Source organism: Sinocyclocheilus rhinocerous, unplaced genomic scaffold, assembly GCF_001515625.1.
Source record: "Sinocyclocheilus rhinocerous isolate Xijiao unplaced genomic scaffold, SAMN03320098_v1.1 scaffold285, whole genome shotgun sequence".
Classification (NCBI taxonomy): Eukaryota; Metazoa; Chordata; class Actinopteri; order Cypriniformes; family Cyprinidae; genus Sinocyclocheilus; species Sinocyclocheilus rhinocerous.
This window is the reverse complement of record NW_015630288.1, coordinates 1,363,726-1,378,979: the sequence shown is the minus strand read 5'-3', so window position 1 is coordinate 1,378,979 and position 15,254 is coordinate 1,363,726. Positions and strand designations below refer to the sequence as shown.

Sequence of the window (15,254 nt, the reverse complement as noted above, 5' to 3'; positions counted from 1 at the left end):
TGCATACATGCACTGAATACTTCTGAATCTGAACCTAACCTGTTTATAATCTCTATTATTATTTATATATAACTATTAATAATTACAAGTTTCTAAATAATCAATATCCATCACTGATATGTAAATATGGGCAATTCTTTAAATAGTTTTCTGTGTAAAGACATACATGAAAATAATCAATTGTCCATTCTTTTATTTTTTTTAACAGAATTTAATCTTAACTTCAGGATTGTGACATACTTTCCAAATACAAGGTCTCTCAGTAAATGGTGCATTTGTGGTCATATACACATTGGTGTCAATGATACAAATGCTTTATGAAGAGCAGTCATCATCATAAGTAAAGTTTGATGAGCTCATCACTGACAGCAGAGGGCGTCAGCACACCGAGGTCAGTAAAGAGTAATGTGATGAGGGATGGAGGGGTGTAGTCAATCATGGGGTGCTCTTGGTTCAGATCTTTCACAGTTTTCAAGATATCTGCTTTATACTGAAAGACAAGAAACGAGCGATATTATGCATCTATTCTGTGTGATATGTGCAACTGAACAAGCGCTTCAGTTATCTTACCTTGAATCTGTCAGGTACGTCTTGCTGGTTAAGAGGGTAGAGTCGCACAAACTTAAAACTTTCTGCCACCACATAAAATGGTTTGTTGTGTGCCTTGGAGCACACAGCCATCTGATAGGTACCAATCTACAAAATAAATGAAATAATTTTACCAATCTATGAAATGAATGCAATAATAATAATAACATAGCTAAATGCATTTTGTTTTAAGACAAGACACTAAGCAAAAGTATGTATGTTTCAGACCTTGTTTATAACACCTCCACTTTCCACAACGCCCTCAGCACCGACAATTACCAGGTCAACCTTCTCCATTATGTACCTGAAAACACACAAAATAAGCAGCAAATGTTTATATGCAACCAAAAACTTCAATCATTTTAATTTTATAGCCACAACACGATAACCAAAGTTTGGTGCTGAAGCTCACCTTAAAACCGTCCATCAAGAGAATAGAAATGTTTATATTGCTGATATTTCTGATTAATAGTTTTTGGAATGACCAATTATTGAATTTGAACGCTGATTTGCAGAGGCGGACAGCAGTGAAGTATTTTTACTCTGCTGTAAAAGTGCTTTTCAGATGTCTGTACTTTATCAGAGTGTTTTTCTTTAGAAAACTTTACTTCACAACATTCCAAAGCATAATATTGTACTTTTTACTGCACTATGTCTCATATTAAATATTATTTAATACTTAATTACATTAGAAATCTATTACTTTCTTACTTTTACTCAAGTAAAAGTAATTCAAATATTTACTTGAGTACAAGAAAGTACTAAATTTTTAATGTTCTTAAGTATTAAAGGTAAAACAAACAACTTTTATTTATGAAATGCAGTGCAGTAAGTTTTAATGTTCTTAAGTATTAAAGGTAAAACAAACAACAACTTTTATTTATGAAATGCAGTGCAGTAAGAAGTATGACATTATGCTTTGGAATGTAGTAAAGTAAAGTTTTCCAAAGAAACACACTCTGATAAACTACAGATACTTTTTACATTTACTTGAGTAAAGTAAAAATACTTCACTACTGTCTGCCTCTGGATTTGAGTAGCGTTAAGAATTAAAGCATTAGTATTTTGGCATAAAAACAATTTTTCAAAAAAAGTAGAAACTTACCCGACTGCAGCATCAAGCACCACTGTGACGGGTATATTGAGGTTGCATAATTTTTGAGCCATAAGTTTACTAAGGAGCAAAAGGGGGAAAACATTCAGAAAAGACTAACATAAAAAATACTATGTAAACAATATACAAATGCACACATATTTTCATTGCAAGCTTAGGCAACATATTGATTCTTGAGGTCATGATTTGATACAAAATCGATTCTAGATTTTGAATCAAATTTATGATTTATGTAATTTATGCATAGATTTGATTCTAGTCTACTGTTTTGTGTTATTTTTCCTAGTAGACAGTTTAATAATAACAGTTTGAAAAACATGTCACTGAATTAAATGTAAACCTTCAAATGTATTGTTTTCTCTTCCTATTTTAGTCAACCCAATATTATAAAACAAATGCCATTTAAGCTGACTCCAGTCATTAAATGACACACATGACTAGCATTCGTCAGTAATAAAGCAAGGCAAGCCTTGAGACAAACAGAAAAACTACTTAGTATGTACATAAAATTCCTTCAATAACAGTTTGAAAAACATGTCACTGAATTAAATGTAAACCTTCAAATGTATTGTGTGCTCCGGGTGTGTGTTCACGGTGTGATCACTGCTGTGTGTGTGCACTTAGGATGGGATAAAGTGTGTTCACGGTGTGTTCACTGCTGTGTGTGTGCACTTTGGATGGGATAAATGCAGAGCACTAATTCCAAGTATGGGTCACCATACTTGGCCACATGTCATGTCACGTCACTTCATACAAAAATAAAAACTTTTGCAAATACATAATTGGTAAATAAAATAAAAATAAATAAACAATAGGACAAATACAATAGAAAAAAAATGTTTTTTAGATACAGTAGCCTAGGTTTATTTTGGCTAACATGTCCTAAGAAATACTACAGAAATTGAATAATCAAATGTAAAAATAACACACTGCATAGTCTTCACAGTATGAATTACATATAAATTGATTAATAATGAAAATATAAAAGTGATTCAGGTTTTTTTTTTTAAACATCAACATTTTATTAGGCTGCTGTCCCTTTAAGAACGAATGCATGAATCCAATACACCAGTGGTCGGCAAAAGGCGGCCCGCGGGCCAAAACTGGCCCGCCAGCAATAATATCTGGCCCGCGCCGGCACCCGCAGCCAGATTATTTTGATAGCGGCTGGTTCATGACAGCAACAGTTAGCCTACTCACAATCAGAGTATGTGAGCAGAGCAGAGTGGGAGCGGAGTGCGGAGTGGAGCGGTGTGATTTTGACTGGAGCGAGGAGCTGATTTTTTAAAAGTCGGAGCGTGGTTTTTCACTCGCTCCAACAGCTCTCCATCACGAGCTAAAATTCATGCCAACAGCCCGTAATATAACTGCATATTTAGCAAGAATTCACATGTATGTTTTGGCCCGATGCCAAACTTGCTTGCCGACCCCTTATACACTTTCTAATAAACTTTATGTTCACCTATGACATAGACTGTTTATGTGAATACTCCTCACGATTTTTAAGCTTTTACCGCTTTGAAGAAACTGCCGTTTTAAGTATCAATAACGATTCTTAAAGGTTTTCCTCTATAGTTGTACATTATGGACCATGTGATATTTCAGTTTTTCTTTTTTAATAAATCTGCAAAAATGTCAACAATTCTGTGTTTTTCTGTCAATATGGGGTGCTGTGTGTACATTAATGAGGAAAAAAAATTAACTTAAATGATTTTAGCAAATGGCTGCAATATAACAAAGAGTGAAAAATTTAAGGGGGTCTGAATACTTTCCGTACCCACTGTATATATAGTATTTCAGTCTGGCGAGTAAACAAAAAAAATTACTAGCAAATGGCGATTCAATTGCCAAGGTGTCCGTAGAGGGTTGTTAATAGAAAACTACTGGGTTCTGAAAAAATGTAAGCAAAAACTGATCAAATTTAAACTCAGTCAAAAAATATCTGAAGCCATTGTGCTTAGTTCCAGTATTACTGCATGTTATCTTTGTAGGGCAGAATAGTAGACAGCAAGAGACACTCGAGCAGTGTTGTATAGACTCACCCTGCTGAATCCGGCTGTGATTCAGTGACATATACTGTGAAGCGTTTGTTATCAGCTGCTGCATTTTCCAGAACCTTTAAAACCACTCGAGACGATGAGTGTGTCAGGATTTTCTGCAGATGGAAAGTAGAAATGAGCAGAACGTCACCAAAAGAATGACAAAAAGACATGCCCCAATTCCTCTACTACTATACTTACAGCTCCATCTTTGATAAAGGTGTGGCACAGTTTACCCACTTTGCCCCGAGACAGGGATATTTTCTTCAGGAAGAGTTCACCTCGCTCTATCATCACATTCTTACATTGTGAGAGATCCTGTGAAAAAGGGAGAAACAGCAACCATCACCATAACAAGGTCGATCACGCCATGACAGAAGAAAAACAAAAGTGCCAACTGTGCATAATAACATCATAAAATAAAACAAAAATAACTACAGTGATTTAAGTGCATTTAAAACAATGGATATTTAATGACAATATTTCATTATTATCTTCCATGTTTTCGATTCTCTTGAACTGCAATGCACTTGAATGTGACACCAGGATTATTATAATTAACTAAAACTAATACCATAAAAAAAATGTGTTAGTCGAAATAAACGTTAACTGAAATATTAAAAAACTTTCACTTATTTTATTTTAGCAAGTATCCAAGGTAACATTTCTCATTTTAAAATTTGTTTAAATTTATATACTCTAATAAAAATAACAAAAACTGAAAAAATACTATATAGACATATTTTTAAAAAGGAAAACTAATAAAAATGACCAAAACACAACAGAATTACTAAAACGTTAACTAAAATGGAAAATATAAAAATATAAACTAAATCAAATTATATTAATATAAACTATATAACTAAATAATTTAATTAAAATGATAGCATCTTAATGATACTCAATTCTCTAGATTGTAGTTTTCTTATAAACCTAGCACTGAATACTACGAATTTGGCTGGCCCTTTGATGAATTGTTTAGTTTTTCTTTTATATAGTGCTTTGGATAAAAGCGTTTGCTAAATCCATAAATGTAAATGTAAATGAACACTGCGTGGCACATTTGTAATTGTGACGTTAGAAAAGAGAAGCAGCATTTTCTGACAAGCAGATGAAGGCAGGATTACTCTCACATTTGTGACGTGACGTGACATGTGGCCAAGTATGGTGACCCATACTCAGAATTAGTGCTCTGCATTTATCCCATCCAAAGTGCACACACACAGCAGTGAACACACACACCGTGAACACACACCCGGAGCAGTGGGCAGCCATTTATGCTGCGGCGCCCGGGGAGCAGTTGGGGGTTCGGTGCCTTGCTCAAGGGCACCTCAGTCGTGGTATTGAAGGTGGGAGAGAGCGCTGTACATTCACTCCCCCCACCTACAATCCCTGCCGGTACGAGACTCGAACCTGCAACCTTTGGGTTACGCTTGTCTCTTTTGAACCCGTGTAGTGCCAGTGAGATCTAAACCCTGGAATGTGATGCGATCTTAATTCACTAAACAGCAGCAATATTAAACAGAGCAACTAGACTGACTGAAATGTTGAACCGACCGGATGTTCCAGTGAGGTGAGACTGATGAAGCGCAGGAAGAGCTCTCCTCCAGATGACACCGCCACCGATGAATCCGTCTCTTCTAGTCTATGTATGGCTTTTGTCATGTTCTCTCGCAGGCCAAGGATCGTCTCACCTAGAGAAGCACCAGCATTGGTTAACATGCGCATCTCATATCCCTGAACACTTTCCTGAAAACAAGACAAAACTCACTTTGCTCCCTCTTGAGGAATTCAAGCAGCGATCGTATAGCAGCCACCGCTGAAGCCACATCTGGGTCTTCTCTGATCTGCGCTCGGAAATATTCCACCAGTTCTGAGAGGAAAAAAATTCATAAGTTAATACATTTCAGTGTTTAGCCAAACGGAGCTCGCAAGTAAACAACATTAAATTCCCATTGTGCAAATGTGAATGTGAAGCATATTACAAAACATAATAAACACTTCAATAACATTCTGGGCTTTTTATGTTTTTTTCTGTAACACTTTACAGCAAGGTTTAACTTGTTACCATCAATTCAATTTATTTATCTACATTAGTTTACACAAACTAACAATGAACAGTTCTTCTACAGCAGTTATAAGTATTACCTTAAATTAATTTGAACATTTGCACATTCCCTAAATGTAAAGTTGTCTTTTAACATTAACATTAAGATGATGCTGTAAAAAAATACACCGCAATATATTACATATTGCTCAGTGTTTGTTCATATTAACTAATGCATTAACTTATGTTAAGTGAGACCTCACCTTACTGTAAGTTTCTCTGAATGTCACTCATAATAACGCAAAAGTCGTGGAGATGCACATGCACACGGAACGCACATTTAGCCAGTCGTATAATTGAGCAAAGCAGATGGAAAATCTGCCTTCATGTTTTTCGCAACATAACGGAATGAACAAAATAATGTATTCATTCATAATCTAGAAGGTGATCAGAAGACCACAGCTACTAGCAAAATGGCATGACCCATTATTGCAAATCTTATATACTACTTTGCGTTGTTTTTCTGCTTATGTTAAGTGAGACCTCACCTTACTGTAAGTTTCTCTGAATGTCACTCATAATAACGCAAAAGTCGTGGAGATGCACATGCACACGGAACGCACATTTAGCCAGTCGTATAATTGAGCAAAGCAGATGGAAAATCTGCCTTCATGTTTTTCGCAACATAACGGAATGAACAAAATAATGTATTCATTCATAATCTAGAAGGTGATCAGAAGACCACAGCTACTAGCAAAATGGCATGACCCATTATTGCAAATCTTATATACTACTTTGCGTTGTTTTTCTGAAAACTCACCTCCTTCTTCCATATTAAAACTGCTCAATGCGTCTCAGTTGACGAATGATGCGATTCACGAGCAAATACTCTCTTACAACGCGTTGCTGATGCAATGTTCTCTCAAGACACTTTATGAGACTGAACCCGGTGAAATATTTTGACTGCCAAAAGAATAAGGTTTATCCTACTAACTCCTTTCAAATTAGCGACTTTGTCAACAGAATAATGTTTGTTTTATGAATTTATTTCAAATTATCACCGCTATGCAGTAAGCAAGTGGACTTGCACGTTCTTCTTCTTCTTCTGGTGTTAATGGCGGTTGGCAAACCAACTTAAATGGTGCATTCCCGCCACCTACTGGATAGGAGTGTGGAGCGCATAATGATTGGAAGTTTGAGAACTATAGCCAAAAAAAAAATTATTAATAAAAAAACAAAACCAATTATTCCCGCTTTTTTTACTACAACTGTATCCTAAATTCTGTTTATCAGTCTTGTTTCTTTTAAGAAAATAATTAATTCATGAAATATTCTTGATAGCTTTGGACCATTTCCTAACAGAACCTGAAGTGACAAATTATTTATTCCGAATGATCCTAAAACTTGAATTACGGTAGTTGAAATCTTGCTTCTTCATATGCGACTTGCACTTTCTTCTTCTTCTTCTTCTTCTTCTTCCTTATTTAATGACGAATGGGCCATCTTTGGTGTGTACCGCCACCTACAGGACTAGAGCAAAACAGCATGACAATTAATTTTTAAGCTATATTAATGTGGGGATGTAATAATACTATTCTCAAAATAAATCGATATATTTCGATAGATATATTTAGTATTATATGAAATAAAACATGAAAATATGGAGAAGTAAGGGTGGTTATTATTTTACAAGAGTAACTTATTTCATGCTCCAGCACAGAAGGTGGCGGTGTGCACTTATTTAGCTGGTTCGTAAACCCTTCAGTGAATCCACAGAAGAAGAGCTCATTATGAGTCGGAACACAACTTTTAACAATATTGGAGGAAATACTAACTGAAATACCTTTACATAGCGATTTAGAGATAAAAGAATCGCAATAATGGCCTCTGGTTTGTACATCAAATAGACCATGTTTTAAAAATGTATTTAAAAGTAAACAATTGTGCATTTAACTTGTTATTTGTTTCTTATAAATAGGTGGAAGTGTTTGAATGGAGTACATGAATTGTGATGCTCTTAAAGTAGACATGTAAAACAGTATGTCACGTGTTATATATGTGAAAATCACTAATCACGATCACTAATGTTTGCAGACGACGAAATTAATATTCTGGTCATTGTGTTAGATGTCAACCCTATTTGGTGGGGCCAGCAAGCTCAGCGGGAACCTCAGGTACTTTCATTTTTATATAATGTCATTTTGACCCTAATCCATAATGTTTTTGTTCATGATTAAGATTAACCTCATTGCCCTAAATTGTTTTTTTTTTTAAGTTCACTCTTTCAACATGCCTGGATTCTTTGATGGTCATGGCAAATGCCCATTTAGTGATGTCAAGAACCAACAAACTAGCCGTCATTGCAAACCTGTATCAAAAGAGGTAAACAGTTAACTGTTCTCAGAAAAATTTAACAAACATATTCTAAAACTATAAAAAAATGTCTCTTTTAAAGCCACTTTCTATATCCAAGTAAGCAGTGGAAATCAGGGGATGAAATATCTGTAAGTAGCGATGGCAAATATGAACTTCTGTCAGTTACCAATGAACTCTTTGCGGAAGAGATCAGGAATCTCATGGACAGAAGTAAGTTATTTAATGAATTAATTATTATTATTCAGGTTAAAGGAATAGTCCAGCTAAAAATGAAGATTTGCTGAAAATTTTGTCATTCTCTGGCCATCCAAGATGTAGATTAGTGTTTCTTCATCAGATTTGGAGAAATGTAGCACTGCATCACTTGCTCACCAGCGGATCCTCTGCAGTGAATGGGTGCCGTCAGAATGAGAGTCCAAACAACTGATAAAAACATCACAATTATCCACAAGTCCAGTCCATCTATTCACATATGTGAAGTGAAACACTGTGTGTTTGCAAGAAACAAATCCATTAAGGCATTTTTTAACTTCACGCCATTGCTTGGCATTACGAGTCCCTATTCCATAATTTTGCTTTCTCGGGTGAAAAAGTCCATCTCCAAATTTTCATTTTTAGGAGAATTATTCCTTTAACAAAACTAAATGTCTTGGTTTCATACATGTATTACTTGTGCTGGCTGGTTTGATGCATATAGCTTAATATCTAATGCCGTTCTTGACTGTTTTTTTTTTGTTGCATTGTTTTAATGGATGATATTACAAGAGAATAATTATGTTTTTATTTTCTTTATTAACAGCAGAGGTCAATGGCAGTCAAACAGACAGCCTGTTGGCCGTATCACTCGCCAAAGCTCTGTGCTGTATCCTCAACCTCTGGTTTATGCAGATCAGCTGCTCAGATTTTCTCTTTTTATTTCAATTTAGACCTAAGAGTGTTTTGTGAATTAGATATGATATTTAAACTATAGACTCCGATTTTCTTTAATTTTAGACTCTCAGATATTCATCGAGTCTCAAAGGATGTGCAAGGTATGCACATTTTCCCCTGGATTATGTTTCACAATGCGATAAAATCTAATCACATTGTGCATAAGTTCCATACTTTAGAGCAGTGATCCTCAAATCTGGCTCGCGAGATCCACTTTCCTGCAGAGTTTAGCTCCAACCCTAATCAAACACACCTACCTGTGATTTTCTAATGATCCTGAAGACATTGATTAGCAAACTCAGGTGTGTTTGATTAGGGTAGCGCTAAACTCTGCAGGAAAGTGGATCTCGCGAGCCAGATTTGAGGATCACTGCTTTAGTGTGACAGTTATGTAAAGTTCTTTTAATCACCTTACTCTGCAGGAAAGTGGATCTCGCGAGCCAGATTTGAGGATCACTGCTTTAGAGTGACAGTTATGTAAAGTTCTTTTAATCACCTCGTTTTAAATAGATCTCAGTATTATTAACCCTTAGGCTGAACTCTCATGCTTTTACTTACAGCTGGACAGGACATGAAATCAAGGATTTTGGTAAGAACATCTTTGGGTTTAACAGTGAAACATGCAATGTTTAATTGTATAACTGCAGTACCATTTTTCATTATGTTTTTCAGGTAATAAAAGCTGCTGAGGATTCTACATTACAGTATATGAACTTCATGAATGTGATCTTTGCAGCACAGAAGAAGGTGGGAATAACAAACAAACTTGCATCATAGATTGTATTCTTAGATATTGGATAATGCCTCCATTATTTAACTTCCATTCTCCCTGTTCTCAAAGAATATCCTGATTGATGCCTGTGTGTTGGACGCTGACTCAGGACTGCTGCAGCAGGTATTTTGTTTGATCACAGTGGATAAGAAAAATAAAATACATCAATTATTTTATTTATTTTTTTAATAAAAAAAAAAAAAAAGAATACATCAATGTGTAGCAAAGTGATAACTCATTCAAATAGTGGTGTAAATGATTGTTCAGACAACACAAAAAAAATGAACAGATTATGTATCTTTCTACAAGGTTTAAGCACTGCAGCTGAATTGGGTGAAAATGTTAACTAATGAATATCACCATACTTTCACCAGTTGATTAAGAGTTTTCTGAAATGCAAATTAGGCCTTATTAAAGTAAATATGCACTAGTTTTCATACGTTTCCAGAACATTGGATAAAGCAACATACTAAAGGTTTTTCCAGAGGGGATTTGAAATAAATCAAAAAAATATATACTGTCAACAGTCAGAAAAAAAATATTCACCATATTTTTTAGAAATAAAATGGTTTAATTAAATGGTGCAAAAGATATCTGAAAAAACACCTCGATAAAATCCTGCGGAATATAGATAAGAATAAAACTGTAAAGTTTGATGTCAATGCTGCTGAAGATGAGAAAAAATCAAAGATTTTAAAGATATGTATTGTAATTAAAATCTACAGATGAAAATAGATAGTGGAATAAAATAAACACTTCAAAGGGATAGCTCACCCAAAAATTTAAATGACCCCATGATTTAATCACCCTCAAGCCATCCTAAGTGAATATGACTTTCTTCTTTCAGATGAATAAAATCTGAGTTATATTAAAGAATGTCCTGGCTCTTCCAAGCTTTATAATGGCAGTGAATGGATGAAATTCAATAGTCCAACCATCATAAAAAAGAGCTCCACACAGCTCCTGGGGGTTAATAAAGGCCTCCTGAAGCGAATTAATGTGTTTGTGTAAGTAAAAATATCTATATTTAAAACTTTATAAACCATAATCTCTAGTTTCCTCTAACTGTTGTACACCCGTTCACGAGAGAGTGGCGTTCCAGTGGATGACGTAGGACATGGGCGTAGTGTAAGCTCAGGTAAATAAGGACATTATTCTTATACAAACACATCGATTCGCTTCAGGAGGACTTTATTAACCCCCCGGTGCCGTGTGGAGCACTTTTTTATGATGGATGGATGCACTTTATTGGACTTCTATTGGACTATTAAATATCAACACCAATTCACTGCCATAATAAAGCTTGGAAAAGCCAGGACATTTTTTCTTATATATAACTCCGATTGTATTTGTCTGAAAGAAGAAAGTCATATACGCCTAGGATGGCTTGAAGGTGAGTAAATCATAGGGTAATTTTCATTTTTGGGTGAACTATCCCTTTAAATGTGTATTTGACGTTTTCTTTCCACTAGTCTGAATTGATGTCATGGAGGCAAAATAGCCCCGAATTTTAAATCTCAATCTTAATGGTTTGCCTGCAGTGTCTTACCTTAAAATAGAAAGAAGTATCATTGTTTATAGTGGCACTTGTTTCTATTTTAAACTAAATTCATGTCAATTTTTCAAACATTTGATGACACGTTTGCTAGTGCGTTAACTGTTTCTTTTTCGTAAGCGCTTGTTGTGACATCCTGGTAACAAAGCTTTGCTTCCTGATGGCCAAACAGATTGTGTCTGACAAAAGAGCTTAGGTTAGACGCCATATTGATTTTAACAAGGATGAAAATGAGCCTGTGAGAGAAAGACTTACAGTCTTTACAATGGCATGCAATATATAAAGATCCTGGATCATGTCATTTTAAAACCAACTCACAACTTATACAACTTTAAGACATTTTGTCAGCTGAACAGTCAGTATGTTGTTAAACAACATGAACACACTGTACTTCTATCCTTCACAGACTTGCTTACATTCCTGTCAAAATTAAATATTTTTTATTTTTATTTGCAGCATTCACGATGCACATTGATGAATTTTCATTATGTAATTATTTGATTTGATTAAGTGTGAAACAATTCACACTTCTGTTTGTCTTTCAACAGGCTTGTGACATAACTGGAGGCTTGTATCTCAGAATTCCCCAGAAGATCGCACTCACACAGTATTTGTTGGTGAGACATTTGTGCAATTTTGAACTTGTGACTATCCCAATCAAAACTGTACTCTAACAGGTTATTTTATGTTGTTTTATATGTCAAATATTCTCTTGCTGAGACTGTAACTGCTGGTTGTGTGTCAGTGGGTATTTTTCCCAGACACAGACCAGAGATCCCAGCTGTTATTGCCTCCTCCGACATTCCTGTCAAAATTAAATATTTTTTATTTTTATTTGCAGCATTCACGATGCACATTGATGAATTTTCATTATGTAATTATTTGATTTGATTAAGTGTGAAACAATTCACACTTCTGTTTGTCTTTCAACAGGCTTGTGACATAACTGGAGGCTTGTATCTCAGAATTCCCCAGAAGATCGCACTCACACAGTATTTGTTGGTGAGACATTTGTGCAATTTTGAACTTGTGACTATCCCAATCAAAACTGTACTCTAACAGGTTATTTTATGTTTTATATTTCAAATATTCTCTTGCTGAGACTGTAACTGCTGGTTGTGTGTCAGTGGGTATTTTTACCAGACACAGACCAGAGATCCCAGCTGTTATTGCCTCCTCCGGTACACGTAGACTACAGAGCCGCTTGCTTCTGCCACCGCAACCTGATTGAAATTGGCTACGTCTGTTCAGTGTGCCTGTCAAGTATGTTTCCATCTACCCTTTATTGCTTATCAGCTTGGAGAGACGTGTTTACATTTTTTTTGTTAGATTTAGGCTTGTTTTTAGACTCTTGTGTCTACTGCATGCGAGCATCACCACAGATGTATGTCACACAACCGTTCAAAAGTTTGGGGTCGGTGAAATTTTTAAAATGTTTTTTTTAAAGAAGTTCCTTCTCCTGCGCTCACAAACGCTGCTTTATCAGACATTACAGGCATGATGTAATGAAAATGAGACCAATCACTGCAGATTAGCCTCAAGCAAAGGAGGTTGAGCAAGTAAGGTAAAAAATAAATGCACATTATAAGACAATGAAAGTGTTTTTTGACCTTGCATGCATGTCAACCTGTTGTTGGGGACTCCCAAAACCAAAATGTGAACCTTTCATTACCCACCTTCGCCAGGTGCTCAAAATGAACCCTATGATGAGGAAGAGAAGAGCACATATCAAGTACATGCTGCTGTCCTCATCACTGGTGGTTTGTACACAAAATATGGTCTAAAATCATAAGCATAAGTGATTTGCAAACGTGTACTTTGCATTATTAATCCAGTTTTCATAGTTTATTAAACCATGTATCAGCTGTGGTACTGATTGAATACACATAGGAAAATAATATTTCTTGGACAGTTCTAAACAAATATGTGGGTGGAGTTTGATGTGAGAAAACAACAGCAGAAGGACTTTTTTTAACTGGAGGAAGCGTTATTATGAATTATTGGTGAGCAAGCGCGTGGTGATACAACTAACAAGTAAGTGCACTCACTTTGTACTCTTGTTGATGAGCCAGTCTTCATGTTTTGTGTGGAGTTTCTCGAGGTAATCAAGCTGAATTCCCTGTTCCTCCATTCGACCTCGTCTGCCTAACCTCTCCATGCAGGTCTGGAGAACATAATATTAAAATGCATCAATTTATATTTAATTATTCAAGTCGATTAATGAAAGCGATGCACACCTGTGGTGATGCTCGGAGATATATGATGCCCTCCAGTTGAATTCGATGACCAAACTGCTCAACAAGAAAGGAGTGCCAATCCTGATACACAGCCCACTCTGTTGAGTTTATACAGCCAAGCTCAAACATATTTAAAGCAAAGATGTACCTGAGAGAGAAGGATATACAAACTCTGAATGTAAATATAACCATGAAAATAAACATATTGAATCGTAATTCCCTTGTCTAAAAGAATTGAGCTTAATTGTTCTGCATTTGCAGTTTACTTCAAATCTTAAAAGTATATATTTAAAACAATGTACTTGCAGATAATATAATATTACTGAAATATAAGGCCACTTAAGTGTGCTTTAAAGAGAGACACTTTCATGACTGTTTCTTAAAGGGGTCATCGGATGCACATTTTCCACAAGTTGATATGATTCTTTAGGGTCTTAATGAAAAGTCTATAACAAACTTTGGTTAAAATTTCTCAATGGTAGTGTAAAACAACACCCTTTTTACCCAGTCAAAATCAGCTCTGTTCACAGCGACCTGTTTCAGTGCATGTCCCTTTAAATTCTAATGAGCTCTGCTCCCCCCGCCCCTCTCTTCCGTGGGTCGTGTCGACACAAGACAAGAATTGCTGCCTTGGACTCCGTATATGGCTCGGAGCTAGCTTTAGCTAGCTATCTACGTAGAAATCGGCTACAAACTGAAACAGCTCACTGGATGACACAGTTTCAGACTTAGACAGCCCATAACACACTGGTTGTGTGTTTTCTTATCAGCTTGATCTGGCAGACACACCAGAAACCTAACTAAATGCAAGAAATGCTTAAAAAAAGTTACATTTTATCCAATGTCCCCTTTAATTAGTCTTTTTTAAACCTTTTTTCAGTAAAAATATTCTTAAAACTAGATAAATTTACTGTATATGAAATTAAGACATGTTTTCATAGATTGTTCAGTATGAGTATATTTTTTCTTATTGCACTGGCAGATTTTTGCACTTAACTTGTTTATACTTAAAACATGTACTAAAAATCTGCCAGTGCAGTGAGACAAAATACACTCGTATTAAAGAGACAATCTATAAAAACAAGTCTTAATATTTTATGCAGTGCTGCTTCTAAAGTAAATTCATCTTGTTTTAAGAATTTTAAGATGTTTTAGCTGTAAAATAAGACAAAATACTCTGTCTAGTCTAGGTGTGGAGAAGTCTTGCTAACTTGCAGATGCAGAATAAAATTGCCTATTTCACCTAGTTTTTTTTCTGTTTTTTGCTTTTTGTCGGCTATTTTGCCGTAAAATATTTGCTTGTCTTTAAAGGGGTCATATGATGCTTTTTTAAAGATCATTATTTTGTGTATTTGGTGTAACAGAATATGTTGACATGCTTTAATGTTCAAAAAACACATTATTTTTCAAATACTGTACATTATTGTAGGTCCTCTATGCCCCGCCTCTCTCAAACGCTTCGTTTTCTACAAAGTCCCTCCTTCCGACAAGCACAGTCTGCTCTGATTGGCCAGCTGAACCAGTGCATTGTGATTGGCCGAACACCACAAGCACCTGTCGGAAATGTAACGCCCCTTACCATAAACGCGAGCTTCA

The 15,254-nt window shown here is 35.6% G+C and overlaps 3 protein-coding genes across 3 annotated transcripts in view; 1 reads left to right on the top strand and 2 right to left on the bottom strand.

Moving 5' to 3' along the window:
- Positions 1 to 189: 189 nt before the first annotated feature.
- On the bottom strand, positions 190 to 6,897 carry LOC107740030 (translation initiation factor eIF-2B subunit alpha). Its single transcript, XM_016552304.1, has 9 exons — positions 6,609 to 6,897; positions 5,513 to 5,614; positions 5,299 to 5,435; positions 3,943 to 4,059; positions 3,745 to 3,857; positions 1,694 to 1,762; positions 817 to 892; positions 571 to 696; positions 190 to 490 (listed from the first exon to the last, which is right to left on the bottom strand). Exons 1-9 carry the CDS (start codon positions 6,619 to 6,621, stop codon positions 335 to 337), a joined length of 909 nt encoding a protein of 302 aa, XP_016407790.1. The 5' UTR covers positions 6,622 to 6,897; the 3' UTR covers positions 190 to 334.
- A 645-nt stretch (positions 6,898 to 7,542) lies between these two features.
- On the top strand, positions 7,543 to 12,367 carry gtf2h3 (general transcription factor IIH, polypeptide 3). The gene is made up of 12 exons (XM_016552280.1): positions 7,543 to 7,678; positions 7,883 to 7,962; positions 8,064 to 8,170; positions 8,244 to 8,374; positions 8,964 to 9,026; positions 9,166 to 9,195; positions 9,655 to 9,683; positions 9,767 to 9,841; positions 9,936 to 9,989; positions 11,970 to 12,038; positions 12,167 to 12,228; positions 12,355 to 12,367. The coding sequence occupies exons 1-12, from the start codon at positions 7,669 to 7,671 to the stop codon at positions 12,365 to 12,367; spliced, it is 723 nt and encodes a 240-aa protein (XP_016407766.1). The 5' UTR covers positions 7,543 to 7,668.
- Positions 12,368 to 12,862: 495 nt separating this feature from the next.
- The window catches only part of dguok (deoxyguanosine kinase), a 10,109-nt gene continuing 7,717 nt past the window's right edge, over positions 12,863 to 15,254 (bottom strand). The window contains exons 4-7 of the mRNA XM_016552279.1: positions 13,659 to 13,806; positions 13,470 to 13,585; positions 13,098 to 13,122; positions 12,863 to 12,880 (exon numbers count right to left, since the gene is read on the bottom strand). Coding sequence (XP_016407765.1) covers positions 12,863 to 12,880; positions 13,098 to 13,122; positions 13,470 to 13,585; positions 13,659 to 13,806 — 307 coding nt within the window. The remainder of the gene's footprint in view (positions 12,881 to 13,097; positions 13,123 to 13,469; positions 13,586 to 13,658; positions 13,807 to 15,254) is intronic.

Coding starts and splice junctions, on each gene's coding strand:
- gtf2h3 (XM_016552280.1), top strand. Junction 8,375..8,963: donor CAGGAATCTCATGGACAGAA/GTAAGTTATTTA, acceptor CTTTATTAACAG/CAGAGGTCAATGGCAGTCAA. Junction 9,842..9,935: donor TCTTTGCAGCACAGAAGAAG/GTGGGAATAACA, acceptor CTGTTCTCAAAG/AATATCCTGATTGATGCCTG.
- LOC107740030 (XM_016552304.1), bottom strand. Junction 4,060..5,298: donor TCACCTCACTGGAACATCCG/GTCGGTTCAACA, acceptor CCTTTTTCACAG/GATCTCTCACAATGTAAGAA. Junction 697..816: donor GTGGAGGTGTTATAAACAAG/GTCTGAAACATA, acceptor TTTATTTTGTAG/ATTGGTACCTATCAGATGGC.